This window comes from Cervus elaphus, chromosome X, assembly GCF_910594005.1.
Source record: "Cervus elaphus chromosome X, mCerEla1.1, whole genome shotgun sequence".
Classification (NCBI taxonomy): domain Eukaryota; kingdom Metazoa; phylum Chordata; class Mammalia; order Artiodactyla; family Cervidae; genus Cervus; species Cervus elaphus.
This window is the reverse complement of record NC_057848.1, coordinates 172,633,943-172,661,185: the sequence shown is the minus strand read 5'-3', so window position 1 is coordinate 172,661,185 and position 27,243 is coordinate 172,633,943. Positions and strand designations below refer to the sequence as shown.

At 51.9% G+C, this 27,243-nt stretch overlaps 2 protein-coding genes across 4 annotated transcripts in view; one reads left to right on the top strand and one right to left on the bottom strand.

Moving 5' to 3' along the window:
• The window catches only part of TBL1X (transducin beta like 1 X-linked), a 238,856-nt gene extending 222,601 nt beyond the window's left edge, over positions 1 to 16,255 (top strand). For both annotated transcript variants that reach the window (XM_043896661.1, XM_043896660.1), the window contains 7 exons: positions 330 to 390; positions 4,814 to 4,935; positions 9,627 to 9,701; positions 10,214 to 10,341; positions 13,006 to 13,171; positions 14,035 to 14,136; positions 15,122 to 16,255. In XM_043896661.1, coding sequence (XP_043752596.1) covers positions 330 to 390; positions 4,814 to 4,935; positions 9,627 to 9,701; positions 10,214 to 10,341; positions 13,006 to 13,171; positions 14,035 to 14,136; positions 15,122 to 15,148 — 681 coding nt within the window. In that variant the 3' untranslated portion in view covers positions 15,149 to 16,255. The remainder of the gene's footprint in view (positions 1 to 329; positions 391 to 4,813; positions 4,936 to 9,626; positions 9,702 to 10,213; positions 10,342 to 13,005; positions 13,172 to 14,034; positions 14,137 to 15,121) is intronic.
• Positions 16,256 to 22,639: 6,384 nt separating this feature from the next.
• GPR143 (G protein-coupled receptor 143) overlaps positions 22,640 to 27,243 on the bottom strand; it is a 34,932-nt gene continuing 30,328 nt past the window's right edge. For both annotated transcript variants that reach the window (XM_043895126.1, XM_043895125.1), the window contains exon 9: positions 22,640 to 23,111. In XM_043895126.1, coding sequence (XP_043751061.1) covers positions 23,017 to 23,111 — 95 coding nt within the window. In that variant the 3' untranslated portion in view covers positions 22,640 to 23,016. The remainder of the gene's footprint in view (positions 23,112 to 27,243) is intronic.

Sequence of the window (27,243 nt, the reverse complement as noted above, 5' to 3'; positions counted from 1 at the left end):
CACCCTGGATTCCAAAGAGCGGGCAAAAAAGACGCAGGCCACGTGATACGAACATATTGATTCATGTTGAAGTGACAACATTTTCACCGTACTGGAGTGAAATAAACTATATATTGTGAAAATCGGTTTTACTGGTTTCTTTCTTTCTTTTTCTTTTTTTTAAATTTTTTGCCGTGTCTGCTAGAAATTTTTTAAGTTGAGCAGTGCTGGTTTAGAAAGAAAGAGGAGCTCGCTGTGTTCTCGTGTGTGACAAATTTTTCATGAGAAAACGTTGCAGGAGGCACCGGTATTTAAATTTTTTTTTTATTTATTTTTTTTGCGGAGCACAGACAACCATAATCTGGGATGCTCACACAGGAGAAGCCAAACAACAGTTTCCGTTTCATTCTGGTGAGTATTTTCGTATTTTTCCTTTTTTTTTTTTTTCTCTTTTACTTTTCTTGTTTTTAATTCAAAAATAAGAATTCGGAGTCCTGAGACGGGTCTCTTAAAATAAGGGTGAATGCTCGGAAGAAGGCATGCCTCAAGGGCAGTGCTGAGCGTGCGGGGTGGACGTTTGCTGATACATCGGGCGGCCCCGAGGTGATGTGTTGGCAGATATCCGAGGGTCTCTCCTGCTGGGCAGATGTGGGTTCCTGGTGATGCTCAGACCCACAGGGCTGGCCCCCAGGACTCCCCAAGCCAGCGTGATCCACCTCAGTACCTGGGAGGGGTCCACGCAGGCGGGGAGGGGTGTGGTTCTGCAGGACCAGGCTGAGAGGAGAGGTTCCCCGCAGGGCCCTCGACACGAGTGTGGCAAAGGCGCGCGGTCATTCGTTCCCTCCGGGCTCGGCCGGCAGAGCCCCGGAGGCCCCCGTGCATACCTCGCGTCCCGGAGAGGCAGTCAGCCCGTGTCTTCTGTGTATGTCTGGTGACGGGGCAGAACCTTGCCAGGGTTCTGAATCCCGGTGCGTAGCACCAGTATGCTCCTGTGATGGGGGCAGATGTCTGTACCACACACAGCTCTGGCTTCTGATTTCCTCAGAGAGTCCTGTGCCCAAGATAAACTCGAAAGAGTTTTCATCTTGAGGACTCGTGTATTGAGTCTTTCTGCAGGATGTAAATTTTCCCCAGAGCATTCCCAAGGTCCCAGGCTTTCTATCCCGTGGACCATGTGTCTCTTCTGTCCTCAGGGAGCTTCTGACCTGGGGTGTTGCTGCCCATGAAATCGACCCGTATCCCGTCGCTGGGTCGGCTCTGGTTGTCATTTCCTGTTGCTTTTTAGCGTGAAGCGGTGTGTTAGACACTGTCCAAGATGGAAGAGGAGGGAGGGAGCGTGCTTTTGTTCAAGCTGGAGGGACAGCCGTCCTCAGCATGTGATGCGTTGATCTCAGCAGCTGCCTTGCCTCTCCGGAGGTGTTCCCCATGAAGGCCTGGTCGGGGTGTCCTTGGTCAGCAGGAAGCGTTAGGCCTCAGAGCCTAACAGTGTTCCACCTCTCAGCATTGAGAAAGAACAGGTTTAAAACAAGTGCAGGGGCTTCCCTGGCAGCTCAGACAGTAAAGAATCTGCCTGCAGTACAGGAGACCCAGGTTCAATCCCTGGGTCGGGAAGGTCCCCTGGAGGAAGGCAGGGCAACCCTCTCCTGTATTCTTGCCTGGAGAATCCCATGGACAGAAGAGCCTGGCAGGCTACAGTCCATGGGGTCACAAAGAGTCAAAACTGAGGGTCTGATTTTTTTTTTCTCACAGTTTTCTGCCACTTGGCCATGAGAAGGAATAGATTACCAATAGAATGTTTTAAAATTTTTTTCAATAGACTGTTGATGATACTGTCCAAGCCACAAGGGTCAAATCATGACTCAGATAGGACCTAACTAGTGGCTCAGATTGTAAAGATCTGTGTGCAGTGTAGGAGACCCAGGTTTGATCCCTGGGTTGGGAAGATTCCCCTGGAGAAGGAAATGGCAACCCGCTCCAGTATTCCTGCCTGGAAAATTCCATGGACAGAGGAGCCTGGTGGGCTATACAGTCCATGGGGTCGCAAAGAGTCAGACACAGCTGAGTGACTCATAAGATGGGTAATACCCAGCGGCTTAGATAGGTCTCAAGGGGGTTCTGCAGTTAGGGGGGGAAAAAAAAAAAGTCAGACTCCCAAGTACTACATGCTGGGTGACATACCATTTATATCTCAGTCCAGGGAGGGGATGGTGGGCCAGTAACATGGCCCAAGGGAGGTCCCGGTGGTGTTGGAACACGCTTGTGGCTCTTGACCACAGTGGTGGTTACATGCATTGGCCCTTGAGATCATTCACCATCTCCCAGAGTTTGCTCAAACTCATGTCCATCGAGTCAGTGATGCCATCCAACCATCTCATCCTCTGTCATCCCCTTCTCCTCCTGCCTTCAGTCTTTCCCAGTATCAGGGTCTTTTCCAATGAGTCAGGCCTTCCCATCAGGCAACCAGAAGTATTGGAGCTTCAGCATCCATCCTTCCAGTGAATATTCAGGGTTTATTTCCTTTCGGATTGACCAGTTTGATCTCCTGGCTGTCCAGAGGACTCTCAAGAGTCTTCTCCAGCACCACAGTTCCAAAGCATCAATTCTGTAACCTTTTCTCAATTAAAAATTAAAAGGAGAAGGCAGAGTGAAGCTTGCCTGTACCTGGAGCGGTGCAGATGGTCAAACGTCATTGGCCAAGTGTGAGCAGGGAGGTCACCCGGACCCGCTGGAACAGCTGAGCCCTGGATCATGACTAATGGGGGGAGGGCAGGGTCCCAGCAGCAGCGTGGATGCAGAACGGCGGCCCCAGTCAGCTGAGTACACAGCGTCCTCCGTTCTGATGGCCGGGTACACAGCGTCCTCCGTTCTGATGGCCGGGGCTCAGCACACATTAGTTTTTATGGCCAGGTGCCGCTCACCATCCCCGGAACCGCGTGCCAGATTGTCACCCTTCCAGGCGTATTAATTGCACGCCCGAAGGCACAGACCGGCCTGGGACATGTGTGACTTCGCTCATGCGTGCGGCGTGAAAAACAAGGGCAGCTGCGGGCTTTGCTCCCTCGCTCCCTGGATCATCCCGCTGAGTGGATCCGGCTCCTTCATTCTGTCGGGCGCGTGTGGCACATTCAGCGAGAGCCGTGGATCTGTGCTGAGCCCCGCCTTCGTGGGTTGTTGAGAAAAAGCCAGCGTTGCCTCTCCACGAAACGCTCCCGTCCCAGGCTCTTTGAGGGGATGGGGCTAGACATGGAAGCTGATGGGGTCCGTCCTGCAGTTCTGGAAGGCAGGAGGGTGGACGGGGTGCACCTCTGGTTTGAAGGTTAAGAACAGGGGCTTCCCTGGTGGTCTGGTGGTTAAGAGTCTACCTTTGCAAGGCAGGAGACTCAGGTTCGATCCCTGACCCGGGAAGGTACCGTCTGCCACGGATCAAGTAAACGCGTGCCCTCCAACTACTGAGTCTGTGCTCCCCGACAAGAGAAGCCGCTCAATGAGAAGCCCCGCACACCTCAGCTAGAGAGTCACTCACACAGCAACCAAGACCCAACACAGCCAGAAACTGTTCAGTCACTCAGACGCGTCCGACTCTTTGTGACTGTATGGACTGCAGCACACCAGGCCTCCCTGTCTATCACCAGCTCCCGGAGTTTGCTCAGACTCATGTCCATCGAGTCGGTGATGCCATCCAACCATCTCATCCTCTGTCATCCCCTTCCCCTCCCGCCTTCAATCTTTGCCAGCATCAGGGTCTTTTCCAGTGAGTCAGCTCTTTGCATCAGGTGGCCAAAGTATATTTTAAAAATTAATAAATATATGTTGAAGGCTAAGGATGGGAGGGGGTCGTCCAATTTATCATGTCCTGGGTGAGCTGAATTCTTGTCCTACATCACACATGAGACAAGGTTGGGTATTTATCAGTTGATGAAGATCTGAGCAGAGGCTTGCAGGACTTAACCCTCCTTTTCCGTAGAAGCAGGGACGTGTCCGGAGAGAACGAGGGGTGCTGAGTTGTCTCCTGGGGAGGATGGCATAAGGGAAGAGGGCCGTCACATCCCCCAAACCTTCACAGAGGTCTTAAAGCCAGCGGCCCCTGAGAAAGGCCCAAGACCTAGAGACGGTGTCCATCCTGAGGCCACCTGTCTCCTCTCAGATGTCCTCGTCAACTCAGCATCTTCAAGCTGTGGAATGCAGTCACGGGTTGTGGGGCATTTCTTTTCAACACTGATACCTTGAACGTGGGGCTTCCCTGGTGGCTCAGATGGTGAAGAATCTGCCTGCCGTGCAGAAGACCTGAGTTCCGTCCCTGGATCAGGGAAGATTCCCTGGAGAAGGGAATAGCAACCCACTCCAGCATTCGTGCCTGGAGAATCCCATGGATGGAGGAGCCCGGTGGGCTGCAGTCCACGGGGTCGCAAGGAGTCGGATATAACTCAGCGAGAGGCACATGCTCGTTGAACTTACGCTGTGAAGTCTTTTTCAAATTCATCACTCAGCCCAGTGGTGATCCTGGGAGCAGCAAGGTGCTTCTCTCCTCCCGTCCCATCTGCACCAGGGGAGCGAGACGCTGTGTGCTCAGGGCACCCCAAGCGTCACTTTGGGTGATGCTTTCAGGGTAGGGGGGGGTCTCTGGAGCCGTCTGGTCGTCCGTGCAAACATAAACGACAGACCTCAGGGTCTGTGACGGACCGAGGCCGTGTTGGCACGGCGCGTGTTGCTTCATCACATCGTCAGATTTCTCAGCTCTGCTGCTGCTCCTTCTGAGTCAGCTGAGGTCTTCACACCCGCTGAACGCCCGTGTCATCCCCTCTCCCCCACCCCTGCCCCCTTGGCCTCTCCGCAGCCCCTGCTCTCGACGTGGACTGGCAGAACAACACTACGTTTGCCTCCTGCAGCACGGACATGTGTATTCACGTCTGCAGACTCGGCTGCGACCGCCCCGTCAAAACGTTCCAGGGACACACGGTGAGTGTGAGTCCTCACTGTGGGGCCTCGTGTTCACGAGAGGTGTGTGGGGAGCTGGGAAACCGGCCAGTCTCTGCCTGGGATGAAAAGCCCACTTACTGTGACTGCTGAGTCATTCTCCTGCAGCCTCCTCGGGGCTCTTGTAGCTACACCTCTGATGGTCAGCTATCCACCTGGGTTGGCAGTGTTTTTTTTTTCTTTTTTAAATATCTGGTATAAGCCAGGTGTTGGATTTTGCAGGAAAGACTTTAAAGTAGCTATTATTAAAATGTCTGAGGACATAAAGGGGTGGGCGGGGGAGTGACTAGGAATATCACTCTTAAACTCAGCTTTGAAATAACTTACTGGTTTTATACTGGTTTCTAGGTAAATTCATTTGGCTTCCTTCTTAGATATGATTTTTTTTCCCCCCTTGGAGAAATATGGCTGAGGGTGGCTGGTTGTATAGGGCGTATGACTGTGCACTTTCTATCAAGGAGGAAGGAGAAAAGGAAATGTGCCTGAAACCTGGGGTGGTGCTTGCTTATCCAGGGTGAATGCAAGCAGGCTTCTTGCAGAGATGACAGGGCGCTCCTGCCCCCTGCTGGAAGCTTGTGTTAGTTCAGTTCCGTTGCTCAGTCTTGTCCGACTCTTTGCGACCCCCTGGACTGCAGCACGCCAGGCCTCCCCATCCATCCCCAACTCCCGGAACTCGCTCAAACTCAAGTCCATCGAGTCGGTGATGCCATCCAACCATCTCATCCTCTGTCGTCCCCTTCTCCTCCCACCTTGTCTTTCTCAGCATCAGGGTCTTTTCAAGTGAGTCAGCTCTTCGCGCCAGGTGGCCAAAGGATTGGAGCTTCAGCTTCAGCATCTGTCCTTCCAATGAATATTCACGACTGCTTTCCTTTAGGATGGACTGGTTGGATCTCCTTGCAGTCCAAGGGACTCTCAAGAGTCTTCTCCAACACCACAGTTCAAAAGCATCTGCTCAATTTTCTTTACAGTCCAACTCTCCCATACATACATGACTACTGGAAAGACCATAACTTTGACTAGACAGACCTTTGTCAGTAAAGTAATGTCTCTGCTTTTTAATATGCTGTCTAGGTTGGTCATAACTTTCCTTCCAAGGAGTAAGCGTCTTTTAATTTCATGGCTGCAGTCACTGTCTGCAGTGATTTTGGAGCCCCCCAAAAGAGTCTGCCACTGTTTCCACTGTTTTCCCATCTATTTGCCATGAAATGCTGGGACCGGATGCCATGATCTTCGTTTTCTGAATGTTGGGTCTTAAGCCAACTTTTTCACTCTCCTATTTCACTTTCATCAAGAGGCTCGTTAGGTCTTCTTCGCTTTCTGCCATAAGGGTGCTGTCATCTGCATATCTGAGGTTATTGATATTTCTCCCGGCAGTCTTGATTCCAGCTGGTGCTTCTTCCAGCCCAGCGTTCCTCATGATGTACTCTGCATATAAGTTAAATAAGCAGGGTGACAATATACAGCCTTGATGTACTCCGTTCCCTGTTTAGAGCCAGTCTGTTGTTCCATGTCCAGTTCTAACTGTTGCTTCCTGATCTGCATATAGATTGCTCCAGAGGTAGGTCAGGTGGTCTGATATTCCCATCTCTAAGAATTTTCCAGAGTTTATTGTGGTCCACACAGTCAAAGGCTTTGGCGTAGTCAATAAAGAAGTAGATGTTCTTCTGGAACTCTCTTGCTTTTTTGATGAACCAGCAGATGTTGGCAATTGGATCTCTGGTTCCTCTGCCTTTTCTCAATCCAGCTTAAACATCTGGAAGTTCACGGTTCATGTACTGTTGAAGCCCAGCTTGGAGAATTTTGAGCATTACTTTACTAGCGTGTGAGATGGGTGCAATTGTGCAGTAGTTTGAGCATTCTTTGGCACTGCCTTTCCTTGGAATTGGAATGAAAACTGACCTTTTCCAGTCCTGTGGCCAGTGGTGAGATTTCCAAATTTGCTGGCATATTGAGTGTGGCACTTTCACAGCATCATCTTTAGGATCTGAAATAGCTCAACTGGAATTCCATCTCCTCCACTAGCTTTGTTCGTAGCGATGCTCCCTAAAGCCCACTTGACTTCGCATTCCAGAATGTCTGGCTCTAGGTTGGTGATCACACCATCATGATTATCTGGGTCTTGAAGATCTTTTTTCTACAGTCCTTCTGTGTATTCTTGCCACCTCTTCTTAATATCTTCTGCTCCTGTTAGGACCATACCACTTCTGTCCTTTATTGAGCCCATCTTTGCGTGAAATGTACCCTTGGTATCTCTTAATTTTCTTGAAGAGATCTCTAGTCTTTCCGATTCTGTTGTTTTCCTCTATTTCATTGCATTGATCACTGAGGAAGGCTTTCTTGATATTCTTTGGAACTCTGCATTCAAACTGTGTTACAGGTCCCAGGCTTTTTGCAGTGAGGACAGAGCGCTCCTGCCCCCTGCCGGACGCTTGTGCTTACTACTCCCGGGCTTTTTACATAGAAGACACAGCGCTCCTGCCCCCTGCTGGACGCTTGTGCTTACTACTCCCAGGCGTTTTTCGGCGAGAACTGAGCGCTCCTGCCCCCTCCCTGATGCTTGTGCTTGCTTACTACTCCCAGGCTTTTTGCATAGAAGACAGAGCGCTCCTGCCCCCTGCTGGACGCTTGTGCTTACCACTCCCGGGCTTTTTGCATAGAAGACAGAGTGCTCCTGCCCCCTGCCGGACGCTTGTGCTTACTACTCCCGGGCTTTTTGCATAGAAGGCAGAGCGCTCCTGCCCCCTGCTGGACGCTTGTGCTTACTACTCCCAGGCTTTTTTTTTTTCTTTTTTTCTTTCTTTTTTCCCCCAATTATTTTGATTATACCCCCAAGCTTTTTCCATAGAACACAGCGCTCCTGCCCCCTGCTGGACGCTTGTGCTTACTACTCCCGGGCTTTTTGCATAGAAGACAGAGTGCTCCTGCCCCCTGCTGGACGCTTGTGCTTACTACGCCCAGGCCGGTCCCCCCCCCCCCCCTTTATTTTTATTATACTCCCAGGCTTTTTGCATGAAGACAGAGCGCTCCTGCCCCCTACTGAACGCTTGTGCTTACTACTCCTGGGCTCTTTGCATAGAAGACAGAGCACTCCTGCCCCCTGCTGGACGCTTGTGCTTACTACTCCCAGGCTTTTTGCATAGAAGACAGAGTGCTCCTGCCCCCTGCTGGACACTTGTGTTTACTACTCCCAGGCTTTTTTTTTTTTCCTTTCTTTCTTTCTTTTTTACCCCAATTATTTTTATTATACTCCCAGGCTTTTTCCATAGAAGACAGTGCTCCTGCCCCCTGCTGGACGCTTGTGCTTACTACTCCTGGGCTTTTTGCATAGAAGACAGAGCGCTCCTGCCCCCTGCTGGACGCTTGTGTTTAGTACGCCCAGGCCAGTTTTTTTTTCTTCCCCCATTTATTTTTATTATACTCCCAGGCTTTTTGTAGAGAAGACAGAGCGCTCCTGCCCGCCCCCCCCGCTGGACGCTTGTGCTTACTACTCCCGGGCTGTTTGCATAGAGGACCGAGCGATCCTACCCCGTGCTGGACGCTTGTGTTTATTATGCCCAGGCCAGTTTTTTTTTTTTCCCACATTTATTTTTATTACACTCCCAGGCTTTTTGTAGAGAAGACAGAGCACTCCTGCCCCCTGCTGGACGCTTGTGCTTACTACTCCCGGGCTTTTTGCATAGAAGACAGAGTGATCCTGCACCCTGCTGGTCGCTTGTGTTTACCACTCCCAGGCTTCGCCCCCCCCCCCATTAATTTTTATTATACTCCCAGGCTTTCTTCATAGAAGACAAAGCGCTCCTGCCCCCTGCTGGACACTTGTGCTTACTACTCCCGGGCTTTTTGCATAGAAGACAGAGCATTCCTGCCCCCCCACTGGACGCTTGTGCTTACTACTCCCAGGCTTTTTTTTTTTTTCTTTTCTTTTTCCCCATTTATTTTTATTATACTCCCAGGCTTTTTGCAGAGAAGACAGAGCGCTCCTGCCCCCTGCTGGACGCTTGTGTTTACTACTCCCGGGCTTTTTGCATAGAAGACAGAGCGATCATGCCCCCTGCTGGACGCTTGTGCTTACTACTCCCAGGCTTTTTGCATAGAAGACAGAGTGCTCCTGCCCCCTGCTGGACGCTTGTGCTTACTACTCGGGCTTTTTGCATAGAAGACAGAGCGATCCTGCCGCCTGCTGGACGCTTGTGTTTACTACCGGGCTTTTTGCATAGAAGACAGAGCGCTCCTGCCCCCTGCTGGACGCTTGTGCTTACTACTCCCAGGCTTTTTGCAGAGAAGGCAGAGCACTCCTGCCCCCTGCTGGAAGCTTGTGCTTACTACTCCCAGGCGTTTTTTCAGCAAGAACAGAGCACTCCTGCCCCCTGCTGGACGCTTGGGCTTACTACTCCCGGGCTTTTTGCATAGAAGACAGAGCGCTCCTGTCCCCTGCTGGACGCTTATGCTTACTACTCCCGAGCTTTTTGATAGAAGGCAGAGCGATCCTGCCCCCTGCTGGACGCTTCTGTTTACTACTCCCAGGCTTCCCCCTCCCCCCAATTTTTATAATACTCCCAGGATTTTTGCAGAGAAGACAGAGCGCTCCCGCCCCCTGCTGGAAGCTTGTGTTTACTACACCCAGGCCTTCATTTCTTTCTTTCTTTCTTTTTAACCCTTTGGCTCTCTTGCAGAATGAGGTCAACGCCATCAAATGGGATCCTTCTGGCATGTTGCTAGCCTCCTGTTCTGATGACATGACATTGAAGGTAAGGCTGGTATGACCCTAGGTGACCCCCAGAACCCCCACGCTGTCTTCAGTCCCAGTGCTGCTCCTGCAGCTGACCGTTCTGTCATGAGCTCCATTGCTGTCTCTGTCGTCTTTTCTCTCTGCAAACGGCGTGCTGCTTGCCCCGGCAGTGAAGCCCTGTTTATTGGCCGTGTTCCCACGGAGCCTCCTTCCATTCCCGAGGCCTTTCTCCCATCCAAGTACTAACTAGACCCAACTGGACCCTGCCTAGCTTCAGAGATCAGACCAGGGTCATATGGACTGCGGCCCCCTCTCCCGCCCCCGGCCTTTCTCATGGGCGCCCCGTGGTAGTCAGCGGACGCCTCTGCCTGTGAAGCACCTGCCCATTGTCAGCCGCCAACCCCGCTGGCCCTGAGCTTCCCAGAGACAAGAGAAACCTCTGCAATGCTCCAGGCAGGAGCCGTGACCAACTCCCCACACCCCGGTGGGAGAATCAGCCTTTGCTCACTGCGATCCCGTTGTGTCCCCTAGATCTGGAGTATGAAGCAGGACACGTGTGTCCACGACCTTCAGGCGCACAGCAAAGAGATATACACCATCAAGTGGAGTCCCACCGGTCCAGCCACCAGCAACCCCAACTCCAGCATCATGCTGGCAAGGTAATGGACAGACAACCCACAACCCAGTCTCGGATCCCAAAAGCTCCCTTGATCGCTGAGGCTGTGCCAGCCACGCAGCCGGTAAAAGTCACTCATGTCCCCAAGAGACCACGAGATGCTGTCAGGGTGTCTTGGAAACGTGTTTATGCCCTCAGATGCTAAAGAGTCTACCTATAATGCAGGAGACTTGGGTCCGATCCCTGGGTTGGGAAGATTCCCCTGGAGGAGGAAATGGCAACCCACTCCAGTATTTTTGCCTGGAGAATCCCATGGACAGAGGAGCCTGGTGGGCTACAGTCTGTGGGGTCACAGAGAGTTGGACACAACTGAGCGACTCACACTCAAAGTTACTTAGAAACCAACTAACTCAACCAGAGAGACCGCTCACTGTGCAAGGGCTGCGAGATAGAGCTTATCACGTCATGGCTAAGTTGAGATGAAGATGCTTTTAACCTTGAGGCTGGAAGAAGGAATCGCGTACCTGCAGTCTCCCGGCACTTTGCTTTGATGAAGCTTTTTACTACAGCTGAAAAAAGGAAACAATTTAGTTTGGACCTCGCGCTTGGTCGGGCTTCCCTGATAGCTCAGTTGCTAAAGAATCCACCTGCAATGCAGGAGACCCTTGTGCGATTCCTGGGTCAGGAAGATCCCCTGGAGAAGGGAAAGGCTATCAACTCTAGTATTCTGGCCTGGAGAATCCCAGGGACTGTGTAGTCCATGGGGTCACAAACAGTCAGACACGACTGAGCGACTTTAACTTCGGGCTTGGTTTACTTGGCCCAACTTGGCTGCAGCTGGGAAGAATGTTGAATGGTGTTAAAAGGTCCCCCAGCCGATACCAGATCCAGTCTAACTGTTCATCCTGGCTGTCCCTTGCTTTTTTGCCACCAGGGACCAGCTTTATGGAAAATCACTTTCCCAAGGTTTCAGGATGATTCAAGCACACTACATTTACTGTGCCCTTTATTTCTGTTATGATTGCACCTGCTTCACCTCGGATCATCAGGCATCGGATCCCAGAGAATGGGGACCCCTGGTATATGCAATAAACCCCCTTAGACGGCAGCATGGGAGGCAGAGGACTAGCCAGTCATTGATACGCCAGAAGGGAGCAGAGTGGTTAGAAGTCCACAAAAGCTCATCACTGAGGCTGCGTTCTGCAGTCTTGTGTGTTCCTGGTCCTGGTCAGACGTCACGCAGGATACAATGTTGCCCTCCCAATAGGATATTTTAGTAAGAACCTTGAGGAACACAAACTGAAGATATTCCAAGTGAAGGAAGGATACCCTGAGGCTTCTGGAAACCATGATCCCACGAAGTGTGGGTGTGTCTGGCCTGGGAAAGACAGGACTTGGGAGGAAGCGGTAGTGGGTTTTTTTTCTGCGTAGTTGCAGAGAATGGGGTGGAGGGGAGAAGTGGCTGGTGGCCCAGCCCTGCTGTAAGTGAGGGGGAGCCCCCCTCCCCTTGTCTTTGTCCCATAACAGTGGGATGAACAGTCTGTTACTGAAAGTGCACGACCCAAGGCCATCTCTCAGAAAACACAGGAAGGAATTCTTGCATCAGCTGAAATGCTGATGAGCTGTTATCCTCTTATTGCAAGTCACTGTCCTGAAGTCCACTTAAAGGTCTAGGAACAAAACAGTGTCTTTTGTTTTGTTTTGTTTTGTTTCTGAATTACATGGTACCCGTGACGGGCGTAAGTGAGGCTTCCAGACAACCAAGCATAAAGGGATGGATGTAAGTCCCAGAAGAGGGAAGAAATGCTGGGAGAAACAGCTTTGTGGTGGGTGGGCTTCCCAGGTGGCACTAGTGGTCAAGAAGCCGCCTGCCAGTGCTGAAGATGTAAGAGACATGGGTTTGATCTCTCGGTCAGGAAGACTCCCTGGAGGAGTGCACAGCAACCCACTGCAGTGTTCTTGCCTGGAGAATCCCATGGATAGGAGCCTGGTGGGCTGCAGTCCATGGGGTCGCAAAGAGTCGGACATGAATGGGACAACTTGGCATGCATGCATGCCCGCTCTTCTTTCAGATTTAGACGTAACTCAAATTTGCAGCTCCCGGGAGTGTGATTATATATTTGGATGCGATTATATTTTAATTCGCATGGGATTAAAATTTGTGTTCGCTCACTTAGCTATGTCCCCAAATATGGTTCTCGGCTCTATTTTTGGCATTGTTTTCGTTGGCAGCGATAACATGTGTTGTCAGTGGTGGGACTGTTTTAGAAAATGTCGCGAAGATATATCGTTCATGTCTCAGAGAAATGCAGAAATAAATGAGTGTGGTTGTCAATTTGTTCCCCTAATAACAGCACCCAAAAAGAGAAAGAGATTTATTGTGTGACTTCTTTTTTTTAATTTATCTTAATTGGAAGAGAAACACTTTAGGATTTTGTGATGGTTTTTGGCATACCTCAGCACGAATCGGCCACAGGCATGCATGTGTCCCCTCCCTGGACCGTGGCTCTTTGTTCAGTGCATCTTAAGTCACGTTCTAGAAGAGCAAGACCGGTTTATAGTCTCTGAAAGGTTCAGAGTCTGCGCAGGAGAGCCACTCTTTTACTGTGAGAGTCGCATCCTCGGGAGACTGGCGGGAAACTACTGGCAGCTGTGGTGAGCTTTTCTGAACCCACGGGCATCCGCGGTGACCTCTGTGTCCTTCCAGCGCCTCGTTCGATTCTACCGTCCGACTCTGGGACGTGGAGCGGGGCGTGTGCATCCACACGCTCACCAAGCACCAGGAGCCCGTCTACAGCGTGGCCTTCAGCCCCGACGGGAAGTACTTGGCCAGCGGCTCCTTCGACAAGTGCGTGCACATCTGGAACACTCAGGTAAGCCCCCTGCATTCCCGCCGCCCGGGTCTCCCCCCTCCCCAGCCCCACACCCAACACAGTCAAGTTCTCACTGACCCGTGGGCTTCCCTGGTGCCTCAGGTGGTAAAGAATCCACCTGCAATGCAGGAGACCCTGGTTCGATCCCTGGGTCGGAAAGATTCTCCCGGTGAAGGGAACGGCAGCCCACTCCAGTGTTCTCACCTGGAGAATCCCGTGGACAAAGGAGCCTGGCAGGCTACAGTCCGTGGGGTCGCCAAGAGTCGGACACGACTGAGCGACTGACGCTTTGATTTCACTTTCTTGGTGACCCCAGAACCTGAGTTTCCAATCAGGAGTGCCTCGCCTCGGACACATATCTAGACACATCCTCGGTTCCCTGGAGGGGAGCATAAGCCCACCCAGCGCCATCTACCCGGGGCTCTTTGTGGGAGCTGGGTCGCCCCTGCCAGGGACTCGGGTTATGTGTTTTCTGAGTCCTTGGCAGGAAACGTTGCACCCGCCACTGCCCTCCATTGGCAGCAGCAGATATTGCGTGTGGTCCCAGAATGGACCTGCCCTCTTGAACCTCCCTCTCCCCACCCATCTCAAGCCTTCAGGTTATCAGAGAGCACCGAGCTAAAGTCCCCGTGCTCTATCCAGCAGCTTCCCACATTTTGCATTCTCCTCCACCCTGCCCCCCCACCCCCCGGGGCCGTAGTTCTGATTCAGACTTCCCGCAGCCGCCAGAGCCCCTTTCACTGAAAGTTCTATCAGCATCCGTGTCTTTGGAAGCTTCTGGGCCGACATCCCCAGCCGGCGGGGGCGGGGGGGGTGGCCTCGTCAGTGTTCCCCTCTTGAGTGATTACGCCCTTGCTTTGCAGAGTGGAAGTCTTGTCCACAGCTACCGAGGCACCGGGGGCATCTTCGAGGTGTGCTGGAACGCCCGGGGCGACAAAGTGGGCGCCAGTGCTTCAGACGGCTCCGTAAGCGGCACCCTGGGGTTCCCCCGGGCAGGAGAGAGAGGGGATGCAGGGGCGGGGGGCGGTTCAGGGAGGGGGTCAGAGCGGTCCAGACCGCTGAGACCCACGTGGGCGCGCTCCCAGGGCCGGGATGGGCCTCGGAGATGCCTGTTGGCGAAGGAAGCATCTGGGCTGGGCAGTGCTCTGGGAGCGGACGTCTCTTCTCGCTTCCTGGATGTTGTTTTTCTTTTCTGGCGGAATTGGTGGTTCTCAGCTGGAACGATTGCACCCCTGGAGACATTGGAAGTGTCTGGAGGCATTCGGGCTGTGGGTTCTTTTGGGGGTGTGTGGGGGGCGTAGCTGGCATCTGATGTGGAAACCGTGGCTGCTGCTGGAACCCTCGGGGAGCTCGGGGCCTCCCGCCACAGCAAAGTGCCCCCCACATCCCAGGTGCTGAGCAACTTGGCCCAGCCTTGGCTTCCACGTTTGTCCTCCCACCCGGACCCTCTGGTGACGAAGGCCCAACCTTCCATTCCACCGGTCTCCTGGGTCCCAGTAACCGTCTGCTGGTGCCCTGAGGTGTCCAGCTTGCGGATTCACGTCTGCACTTTGGAATTGCCCTGAGCTGTAAGGCAGGGTGCTGGCTGGCTGAGTGTCAGCCTGCCCCCCTACCCCATTGTGTGCTGACGCTTCAGTTTCCTTCTGCTCCGCCGTGTAGTGGTCTGGTCTGTGACACCCACCCACGGCCGTGGCCTGCGGTTGGGTGGTAATGATGTTTAGATAGTCACCTGTCTGCTAGAGCTGGTCGGAATGAGCCCTGAGTGAATTCACTTTGAATGAATGTTCATTCACGCTAAATGAACACAGAGTGGACTGTGTGCAAATAAAACTTTATAAAACAAGTGGACGGCAGGCCAGGTTTGGTCCACGGGCCGTGTGCCATCCTCTGGTCTTAAGGGCATCTTATGGTGCCTCTCAAGATAACAGGTGCTTTTCTCTCTCCTTCCAGGTGTGCGTGTTAGATCTGCGAAAATAAACACACACAGAAAAAAATATTATAGACACAAGAAGAGAATTCTAATGGACCAGCAGTGAACGTGTGGGGTTGTAGCACTATTCAGACACAATTCCGTCAGCTCTGAAACGGCGCCAGCCTGACCTTAGGGAGTGTCCTTTGAGACCAAGTCATCCCTGGCTACCAGAGTCTCTATTTTTTTTTTTTTTGGTAACCTTCACCAAGAAGTTTAAAACGGAAAACACACACGCAAGTCCTATCAGAGGGGGAGGAAAAGGAATGGTTTCCACCCGGAAGGTCCAGCCCCAGGGGAGCGCGAAGCCGCCAGCTTGACATGGTGCACAAATCGGTTTCCACCCAGAACAGGCTCTGATGGTTGAGAGGAACGAAAAAAAAAAAGGAAAGGCTGTGCCAAAATGAAAAGAAGGAAAAAAAATGCTGTGATAAACCAAAAGGGGAGGAAAAAACGCCTCCTGTCAATGGGTTTTTTGTTTCTTGGATTTTTCCCTAAAAATTTGGACATTACAGTTAAACTCTCACAAGGACGTTCGAAAGACCAGTTTGTATGGATGAAATGGGTACCTTTGTAATCCCAACAGTTTCTATTTTCTAGAATCTTTGTCCCCGTGGTTTTTCTATGGGCTGGAATCCTGTCGTCTTGGTTGGTGGGGTTGGGGGGTGGGGGAAAGGGGCGGGCCTTGGGTCCGAGGTGGAAACTGTTCCTGGGTGTCTTGCTTCTTTGCTGTTGTTTCACCCACCGGAGAGACAGCCCCTCTCTCTTGGATGCGGTGACAGTCTCTGACGACAGCTTTCTTGCCTGCATCTTCCCCTCCCCACTCCCCCACGCCCATCCCCCTCCCCACTACCTTCCCCCCTCCCTCCCCCATGCCCCTCCCCCCATCCCTCTCCCTCATAGTCACCTCCCATCTTCTGTCTCAAGGGCACTTTCAGCGCATAATAAGTGCTTTATGCAAGAAGGCAGGGCAAGGGGGACTTTTTACAGGAGGGGGAAGAAGAAAAAAAAGTGACTTATAAGAGAAAGAGCCCGGAGTATTTTTGGAGAAGAAAAAAAAGATATTTTTTATGTTAAAACAATTTTAAAATCGTAAAATGGCCATTCAGACATGAGAGCTTTGTGTGATTCATATTTAACAAAAAAGAAAAAGATACCTTTAAGAAGAGACAGGTAGAGGAGTCCCTTCACTTTCAGCTTGGTGGAAGGCAGCGAGGGGACTCTGGGTGGGCAGCTCTGGGGTTGGCCTCGGGGCTGGTCTGTGCGGCTGGAGCTGAAGACCCCAGACCCTTTTCTGCTCCAGGAAGACCTGGGCGTTTTTTGGTTTTTTTTTCCTGGTGCGTCAGACCGTAGCCGCGGACAAGGGGATGCCATGGAACCCAAGAAGCGTTCCCAGAACAAGCATCAGTGAAAGGGGGCCGACAGAACCACCCTGGTCCACACTACCAATGCCGCCTAGTTCAAGACTCAGGGCCACAGGTGGGCCCCCCACCCCAAACCAGGAGCAGTTGGGCCAAGTCCCTCAAGGGCTGACCAACCAGAGGGGCCTCTGGGACCTCATGGGGTTTCCCAGCGACAGAAGCAATCGGGGAGAGCTTTTCAGTCCTGGGGGGTGAATTAACAGATGTAGGGTGTCTTCACAGTTTGCTTCCTCTGGCAGCAGGTCAGGAGAAAGGAATTGTCCTTTTTTTTTAAACAAATCTTTTTACTGTTTTTTAAAAAAAAAAATTAAAACATGGCTTTGTGTGTCCCTAGGGGAGTTTTCCTTTCCCTTGGATCAGGTGATCTTTGTACTTAACAGTTGTCTTGACCCGATGCTGACCCAGCTTGTAAATTAGCAACAGGGCCTCTGGGCTTATCTGTCTTCCCCCAGCCGGCAGTGGGGCTAGCAGTGGGTGGGTAGGTTGCAGCCCTTTTGGGTCCCAGCAACCAGCCCGGATGGTATACGGAGGGTGGTGGTATCTGTCCATGGACCCAAAAGCCAACCACAGGGCACGGCCAGGCCTTTATGCAGAAGTTGGATTGTCCCGGGAGCAGCCCCAAAGCCAGAGTGCATTCATCTCAGTGCATTAACGAGTCTCCGTGGATCTGAGAGTTTTTCAAACCGCCCCCCCCACCCCCAAAGGTACAAGACCAAAAGGCACTCTGTTCACAGGTCGGGCGTGTTATTCAGGCTCTGCTGTATCTAAACACTTAACCTTTCAGAAGAAGGTCAGTGTTCTGTTGGCGTCTCCACTCCCACCTTTGAAGACAGCAGACGCCCTCAGGGGTCCACGGATAATCACTGCTCCCCCACCACCCCCTAAATGACTAACTTTGAGATGCAGTTTGCAGAGGGCTAGATGAACACCATGTCTGTACCCCTCCCCGAGTAAAAACGTGTCACTCTCCACACAGCATCAGCTGTCTGGGGTCCGGACGCAATTTGTTTGATGAGCCAAATGCTGCTGGAGGGTGGTGATGGTGGGATTCGGTATAAAAGGCTCAGGAGAGGATCATCACGGGGAGGTTGGTACGCAGGGTCTCCCAAGTGTTGACGTGGGCCTCCTGGTGAACCTGAACCAGTCTGGAAGTTGCCGGGTTGGAGCCAGGGGGAGTTCAAGGATGCGGACTGGATACCAGGCGCGGCGATGACATGATGCTGCTGAGGAAGGCAGAACTGCCGGTGTACCATCGGGGAAGAGGCCCCGGGGTGGGGACCATGAGGAGGAGGCAGCCAGTGTCCCTGGAAGCCATGCCTACCCTGAGTCACGCCCGCTGTGCCTCCTGGCAGCGCTCGGTGGGCACATGGCCTCATCAGCGCAAGCAGCTCCTAGACATCGTGGAGAGCGCTTGGCGATCCTCAGTGCCCGGATGGGACCTTGGTGCTGAAAGCAGAGAATAACGCACAGATCCATCCCCGGAATCTTCCGCCATGCAGGCGAGCTCGTCCGGTGCGCATGCACGCACGCAAGCCCGCGGATGCGAGTCCGATGCCACTCGGCGGCTACAGAACCGCAATGTTCACTTTGTCTTTCTGAAAAGAGATCTCGGAGCCAAGGGAAGTGCACTTTGTCGGGAGTAAGGGTCTACTTTGTTCCGTGTTTTTTTTTTTTTTTAACCTTTCAGCCCACTTTTTTGCTGTTGTTTTTTTTTTCCGATCGTGTTTCCCATCCAATGCAGAGTGTCTCCCTCCCTCCGCTCCCCAAGGTTTGTGAATTTCTGGCTTCTGCGGTTTTTATTGTCTGTGTCAGACGTGCAGCCAGATGTCCTGTCCGCATCTTCCAGCTTCTGTTCCATCCACACGGCCCCCACCCGCCTCCCCGTTCCGTTCTCTCCCCCTATCCCCCACAGCAACCCTCACCCTCACGCTCTCCTGGAAGGAGAATCACCGTGTGTGTATGTGTGTGTGCGTGTGTGTGTGTGTGTGTGTGTGTGATGGCTCATTTGTTCCAAGAGAGAATCAACAAACCATATTCGGTTGTCTCGAATAAATTGCTCTATTTTGATAGAGAACTTTCCGCGTGTGCTTTCTCGTTCGTCTGGGGCGGCATCTCTGGGGGGCCCACACTGACTGCTCCGCTGAGTCAAGTCCCCAAGCTCTTGTGGTTTTTTTCCAGGAGAGATGGGCAGGGGCGGGGGCTGCTTTTACAACCGGCTGTTTGTAAACCAGGTGAAGAGATCAGAGGGGTGTAGATGCATTAGGATGTGAAAGGCAAGCATGATTTTTTTTTTTAACTAGTTTCTTTCTCATTACTTTGTTTCAGGATGGCTGTTTTAGAAAAGTCTTAAAGCAGATGGTTGTTCTGTTGGCAGGCTTGGGTCACTGGCAGTTTTGAGTTACTTCCACGATGAATAGACTTAGAAGAACCTAAAGTCATAGGGACGGCCGGTGACTGCAGGCAGACACGTGCAGACGGTGACCGGTTCCCTTTATGCGGCTGTAATCCGTGAACAAAAGCCACATGGTCACTTTGAAGTGATGTCCGCCCCACCCCCAGTGACAGGCAGCGGGGAACTGACACAGGCGGCCAGACAGGCTGCATCTGGCCATGCATGTGAGTCACCCCAAAGAGCCTCGGGCCACAAGCTGACCCTACGTGGGAATCGCACAGGACCTGGGCTGTTGCTTCTGCCCCAGTGTCGCCGGGGTGCAGACCTGCCTGATTCTATATTTCTCTCTCTGTTTTTTTTTTTTGTAAGACTTACCGAGCTGACCGAGCATGCTCTCACACAGCGGATCTGGGGTGAGGCTCTGAGCACTCTCAAGCCCTTCTGCTGAAGAGTCTGGGGTGACCCGTGTCATGAACCCACCAGGGAACACGTTGCGTGGCAGGACTTAAGCACCGGTCAATGAGGGTGGTGGAACTCGGGCTTCCGTAGCTGCAGCCACACGCTGGTAGCTCGGTCACAGCTTCAAGGAGGTCCCTTTGTGCTGTGATGGAAACTGGGTTGAGACCAGATGGCCCGAGCTTTTACCTAACTATCGTCTCTGTGGAACCCTTGGCTGCACTGATTCTAAAAATATTTGTCCATTGAGACCCCTCCCCTCCCCAATTTGTTTTGGGAATCTGAGTTTCCACTCACAGAGCAGAGAGCTTGTTTTTTTTTTCAGGGGCCCACATCTGGGTGATGTTCCTTAAAGGTCCTTGGGGTGTTCTTCATACTCATGGGGAGGTTTCTGTGCCCCTGTGGGCACTGGTCTTGGTCACTTGGTGATGGGAACCTGCAAATCACTAGTTTACATGCATGAGAAGGCGTGGGCAGCAGATAATGGACCTTTACAAAAGACTCAGAATTGGGTAGAATTTGGGGGTTTTTTCCCCCAGCCTAGCTCCCTTTTTCTGCAAAGTGTCTTCATCCACGCACAAGGTAAGTAAAGTGAAGATACAGGTCCACCCGGAGAGCTGCATGGGAAGTCGAGGGGAGGGAGACTCCACAGGGGTTGGGGCAGGCAGGGACTGTTAAAAGTGTTACCTTCCCCTGAACCTTGAAGTTAATAATATCTCTGGAGCATGGGAGCTCCTATAAAGAGAAACACTTGTGCTTCATCCGAGTTACTGAGAGAAACTCCACCAAAAACATGATTGTGAATGAGGAGGTGAGGAATCTGCAGTAGGGCAATGAGTAGGCTCATTTAAACACTTTGCAAGGCTATGGTTTTTCCAGTGATCATGTATGGATGTGAGAGTTGGACTATAAGGAAACCTGAGCACTGAAGAATTGATGCTTTTGAACTGTGGTGTTAGAGAAGATTCTTGAGACTCCCTTGGACTGCAAGGAGACCCAACTAGTCCATCCTCAAGGAGATCAGTCCTGGGTGTTCATTGGAAGGACTGATGTTGAAGCTGAAACTCTAATCCTTTGGCCACCTGATGCGAAGAGCTGACTCACTGGAAAAGACCCTGATGCTGGGAAAGATGGAGGGCAGGAGGAGAAGGGGCTGACAGAAGATGAGATGGTTGGATGGCATCACCAACTCAATGGACATGGGTTTGGGTGGAATCTGGGATTTGGTGATGGACAGGGAGGCCTGGCGTGCTGCAGTCTGTGGGGTCCCAAAGAGTCAGACACGACTGAGTGATTGAACTGAACTGAAACTGTTAGTCGTTTCAATCATGTCTGACTCTTTGCTACTCTTTGCTGCTGTGTGTAGCCTGCCAGGCTCCTCTGTCCATGGAATTATCCAGGCAAGAATACTGGAGTGGGTTGCCATTTCCTTCTCCAGGGGATCTTCCCGACCCAGGGATTTAACCCAGGTCTTCTGCATTGCAGGCAGATTCTTTACCAGCTGAGCCACTGGACTCTGGCTAACGGAAGCCAGAATGACTGAGGAGTATACTAATCAGCTCTGGGGTATCCCAGGCGTGGGGGCAGGACAGACAGAAGCAGCCAGAGCCGGGCACAGAATCGGGCCCATGCAGGTAACACACACAGTACTGGGGAGCTGCCCACACCTCAATGCCAGACGCTGGGCTCGCCCCTAGGAATTCACCCAGGCTGCCTTCCAAAGCAGACATTCCAGCTGCCAACCCCTTCCTGGAATTGCTTCTGCACAGCCCATTGCCTTGTGCATCAGCTTCCAACATTGAATTGGGGCATGAGTCTCCTCAGCCGCGCCAGGCCTGTCTGAGACACGCTCTAGCTGCAAGGGAGCCTGGGAAAGCCAGCAGCTAGCATCTTTGCTCTAGAGTTGGGTTGGGGCTGTGTCTCGCTCGGCAGGAGGAACCCTCAGAGGAGAGACGTCAGGGCTTCTGATGATTTGGGCAGACAGGATATCAATACAGAGGTTAAGAACCCAGAAAAGCTCAAATGTCCTTTTTACTGCTGCTGGACATCTTGGGTCAAGGTGGCTGTGATGTCATAACAAGGGCAGCTTTAGGAGCCTGCAGCCCTGGGTACCACGGTCATGGTCATGGGATGCCCTGAATCCCCTCTGTGGCCCTAGGACTCTGAAAGCACAAATCCAGCAGCAGCCTGGACAGCTTTCCCCAAGCAAGACAGAGTTCTGATCTTGATGTGAATGAGGGTCACATGGCAAAACTGAGGAAATGGTGTGTGCTTGTGCCATAGACTTACCTAGGTGGCCTGTGTCTCCTGTGTGTAGTATGTACAATATTTTCGTCCCCCAAAACGTATATACACATGTATATTTATAATACATTGAGTCTGTAAACAGACAGTCCTCCACACTGCCCCGCAAATGTAGACCATGCAGATGTGTAGGGCACCTGTGGATTTTGGTATCCTTGGGATGTCCAGAACAAACCCCTCATGGATACCAAAGGACAGTTTTATATTATTATATATGTAAAGTTATGGAAAGATGCAAACGTTGGCAGTGATTTGAGCAGAGTCAGGTCCTAAGCCCATATAATCAAAGCTACGGCTTTTCCCATAGTCATGTGTGGATGTGAAAGTTGGACCATAAAGAAGGCTGAGTGACAAAGAACTGATGCTTTTGAACTGTGGTGTTGGAGAAGACTTGGACTGCAGGGAGATCCAACCAGTCCATCCTAAAGGAAATCAGTCCTGAATATTCATTCGAAGGACTGATGCTGAAGCTCCAATACTTTGGACACCTGATGCGAAGAACTGACTTCTTGGAAAAGACCCTGATGCTGGGAAAGATTGAAGGCGGGAGGAGAAGGGGACAACACAGGATGAGATGGTTGGATGGCATCACCAGTTCGAATGACATGCCTTTGAGCAAGCTCCGGGAGCTGGTGATGGACAGGGAGGCCTGGCGTGCTGCAGTCTATGGGGTCGCAGAGAGTCGGGCACGCTGAGCGACTGAACGGAACGGAAGCCTCCCTTAGACTGAATCACCACCGCTCAACACAGCTGAGGACCCACCAAAGGCTAACCTGGTGGTCCAAGCCTGCCCTCCTCTGCCCCCTAGTGGTGGATGAGGAACTTGCTCCCAGGTGCGTCACCGGTCCCTGCATCATCACTTATCTTATACAAGAGCCTTCGCTTAGAGGTTATTATTCAGGCAGACCCCAAGTCAGGCTGGGAGCTCGGACACAACTACTTCTTTATTATCATTATTAACTCTTCCAAGGACCTGGGTCTGGCGTTGACATTACAGCCAGATCAGAAAAACGAACGTCCACAGACACTCAGGACATCTGCAGGCCTCGAAGGGAATCTGCCTTTGGTTCTCAAGCACAGGCCCACGTTGGGCCTCTGCATCACACAGAGGCTGCCAGGGAACACGCTCTTAACTGTGATGGCTGGAAGATTCAGTGAGCGGGGGGGCGTACACTACACCCCGCAGTGTGCCGACTGAGGGGCCGAGAGCACTGTGTGAGTGATGAGAACCCCCGCGTCTGAAAACACACACAGAGGGCCTGACAATCCCCCCCGCCCCCGCCCCAGCCCCGTCTCGTCCTCTCTACGGGTCTCCTCGGACTTGCGGAACAGAGTCCGCCGCCTTGCCGCCGCGGGACACGCTTGCGACGTGGATTTCGATGGTGCTGCCGTCGGAACCTGGGGAGGAAGAAAGAATGTCACGGGTCGGTGTAAGTGTCTGGGAGTGCCTTCCACAAGTTGCACGGCCGTATTCAAAAGAGAAAAAAGATAAACACACAATACGTCCACCTACGTGGGATTAAAGCATCCCTAAAGGACACAGCGAACCCTACAGAATCATCTCGGGCAACTTGACTGATGTCATGACGGTATCCACCCCACTACCCTGCCTGGAGACACTCTCAGCCAAACCCCGTGGACGCCGCTGAGCAAATGGAAACCGGGCCTGTTGACACCGCGCAGCTTCAGGGCCCCGGGACTTGTGCTAAATCAGGGGTCCAGATATCTCAGTGCTCTGTGGTCCTAGAGGGGTCACTCGGGCAACCACTGGAGCAATTCCAGGAGGTGCCTGGAGGCCTTCTCTTGCTAAAACTGAGAGTGGCCTTTTCACAGATGATGCCACGTGGTTGGAGGAAGAGGAGGGAGGGTGTTGGGAGCAATCAGTGGAATGAAAAGCCAGGCGTCACTTGCCAAAACTGTACTCCTAGAGGCCCGTTTAATCCATTCCAGTGACACACCTTCCTCCGGACCCTGTGGGAACAGATGTGCGAATTATTCTCTCAGGGCAGAAATACCCAGGCTTGCCTGCTGTTGTGCCAGGTTCTAGGGTGTGTGTGTGTGTGTGTGTGTGTGTGTGTGTGTGTGTGAAATACCCAGGCTTGCCTGCTGTTGTGCCAGGTTCTAGGGGTGTGTGTGTGTGTGTGTGTATGTGTGTGTGTGTGTGTGTGTGTGTCTGGAATGAGCCATGGAAGACATACGGAAGGGTGGCCTTTTCAACTGTGCATGAGGCAGGAGAAAACCTGCGTTTGCTGAAAACCTCCAAATCCCAAACTCCCTCAACCTACATGCCCTGCGGACGGCTGCAGCTTGTTCCTGTCACAGCCCTCTGCTCACTCAGAACCTTCAAGCACAGGCTTCTTTACACCCAAGCTCAGTCCTGCCACAGGGCCTTTGCACGTCCCCTTTTCTGCCTATGAAACTCTCTGGATTTTCTTGTGGCTCACTCCCACACTGCACTCAGGTCTCAACTCAAATGTTACTTCATTCTCAAGGAGGGGCCTGGAGGCCTAGCTAAAACCAGTCTCCTGCCCTCTACGAATATGCCATTGTTCACAGCACTTCCCTTTTCCTTTATTTATATTTTTAACTTTTTAAATTTCCATGATGTCCAACCTTTTTTTGTTCTCCTTGAGTCACTTGTGCTTTAAGTGCATTATTTTAAATTGTTTCTAGCTGGCTGGGCCTTTGTTGCTACACGTGGGCTTTCTCTAGTTGCAGGAAGCAGACTTAGTGTGGTTGCTTCTCTTGTTGCAGAGCAGACTCTAGGGTGCATGGATTTCAGTATTTGTGACTCATAGGCTGAGTAGTTGGTGGCACATGGGCTTTGCTGCCCCGTGGCATGTGGCATCTTCTTGGACCAGAGGTCAGACCAGCGTTCCTTGCATCGCAAAGCAAATTCTTAACCACCGGACCACCAAGAGTCCTTCACAGCACCAAGGACCACCAAGGAACCGCTGGGGTCCTTCCTAGCACTTCCTGGTCAGGACTTGTGGTGCATGGGCTTAGTTGCCCCCCGCCCCCAGCATATGGGAGTCTTCCCGGCCCAGGGATCGATCCTGTGTCCCTGGCACTGGCCAGTGGATTCTTCCCCATAGACCACCAGGGACATCCTTCAATTCTTTGTGATTTTCATTCTCTCTGCCGCTAGAATGGAGAGTGTCGTGGACAGTGCATTCATTTCTCTTAGTCGCTGTAGTATGTGTGGCCCCTGACACATAGAAGGGGCTCCATAAACAAATGTGGGATGCATAAATCTTGTGGGGTCACGGCCTTGACATCAGGGGGAGGCCACACGGGTCCCTCTGAGCATTAAGACACTAAGTATCAAGACAGGCAGAAACGAGCCCTGTTTAACGCGTGCAGAGTTTTGGAGACTACTCAAGGAAGAGAAGAGAGAGCCTCAGGGACGTAAATACCTGGAGAAGCCTGAGATACAGGAAGAGGCTATGATTACGACCAAGAAAAAGCAAGTGTGTGCCTGTAGCGTCTCCATGACCACCACACGAAACCCTACCGCGGCCTGCGTGGGGAGAGGCACTCGGAGAGTCCTCTCAGGGCAGGATGAAGATGAGTCTGGGGGGATCTAGGTCAGAGTAGGTCACACCAAGAGTGATGAGCCCTCAGAGAGCAGAGGAATTTAGAAGATGGGGGGTGGGGGAAGGGCTCACGTCAACGGCCATGGACCCTGCAGCCACATCTCAGGAGAGTCCAGGTTGCCCATCGAGATGGTGGGAGCAGCCGTTTTACTAGAACAGAGAACCCGCTCCTCCTGGAGACCAGGCAGTCAGTTCAGTTCAGTCGCTCAGTCGTGTCCAACTCTTTGTGACCCCATGGACTGCAGCACACCAGGCTTCCCTGTCCATCACCAACTCCTAGAGCTTGCTCAAACTCATGTCTGTTGAGTCAGTGATGCCATCCAACCATCTCATCCTCTGTCGACCCCTTCTCCTCCCACCTTCTCAGCATCTGGGTCTTTTCAAGTGAGTCAGCTCTTCGCACCAGGTAGCCAAAGGATTGGAGCTTCAGCTTCAGCATCAGTCCTTCCAATGAATATTCAGGACTGATTTAGGACTTTAGCATGGACTGGTTGGATATCTTTGCAGTCCAAGGGACTCTCAAGAGTCTTCTCCAACACCACAGTTCAAAAGCATCTGCTCAATTTTCTTTACAGTCCAACTCTCCCATCCATATATGACTACTGGAAAAACCATAACTTTTACTAGATGGACCTTTTAATGTCTCTGCTTTTTAATATGCTGTCTAGGTTGGTCATAACTTTCCTTCCAAGGAGTAAGTGTCTTTTAATTTCATGGCTGCAGTCACTGTCTGCAGTGCATTTTGGAGCCCCCCAAAATAGTCTGCCACTGTTTCCACTGTTACCCCATCTATTTGCCATGAAGTGCTGGGACCAGATGCCATGATCTTAGTTTTCTGAATGTTGAGTCTTAAGCCAACTTTTTCACTCTCCTATTTCACTTTCATCAAGAGGCTCTTTAGTACTTCTTTGCTTTCTGCCATATGGGTGCTGTCATCTGCATATCTGAGGTTATTGATATTTCTCCTGGCAATCTTGATTCCAGCTGGTGCTTCTTCCAGCCCAGCGTTCCTCATGATGTACTCTGCATATAAGTTAAATAAGCAGGGTGACAACATACAGCCTTGATGTACTCCTTTCCCTGTTTAGAGCCAGTCTGTTGTTCCATGTCCAGTTCTAACTGTTGCTTTCTTGATAACTCTGCATTCTTGGAACTCTGCATTCAAATTGTGTGACAGGTCCCAGGCTTTTTGCAGTGTGGACAGAGCACTCCTGCCCCCTGCTGGAAGCTTCTGCTTACTACTCCCAGGCATTTTTTCACCAAGAACAGAGCGCTCCTGCCCCCTGCTGGCCACTTGGGCTTACTAGTCTCAGATTTTTTGCATAGAAGACAGAGCATTCCTGCCCCCTGCTGGCCGCTTGTGCTTACTACTCCCAGGCGTTTTTCAGTGAGAAGAGAGCGCTCCTGCCCCTTCCGGGACGCTTCTGCTTGTTTACTACTCCCAGGCTTTTTGCATAGAAGACAGAGCGCTCCTGCCCCCTGCTGGTCACTTGTGCTTATTACTCCCGGGCTTTTTTGCATAGACGGCAGAGCGATCCTGCCCCCTGCTGGATGATTGTGTTTACTACGCCCGGGCCTTTTTTTTTTTTCTTCCTTTTTTTTTTCCCCCATTTAATTTTATTATACTCCCAGGCTTTTTGCAGAGAACACAGAGCGCTCCCACCCCCTGCTGGTCGCTTGTGCTTACTACTCCCGGGCTTTTTGCATAGAAGACAGAGCGATCGTACCCCCTGCTGGATGCTTGTGCTTACTACTCCCGGACTTTTTGCAGAGACGACAGAGCGTTCCTGTCCCCTGCTGGACGCTTGTGTTTACTGCTCCCAGGCTTTTTGCATAGCAGACAGAGCGCTCCTGCCCCCTGCTGGAAGCTTGTGTTTACTAGTCTCAGGCTTTTTGCAGAGAAGACAGAGCGCTCCCGCCCCCTGCTGGACGCT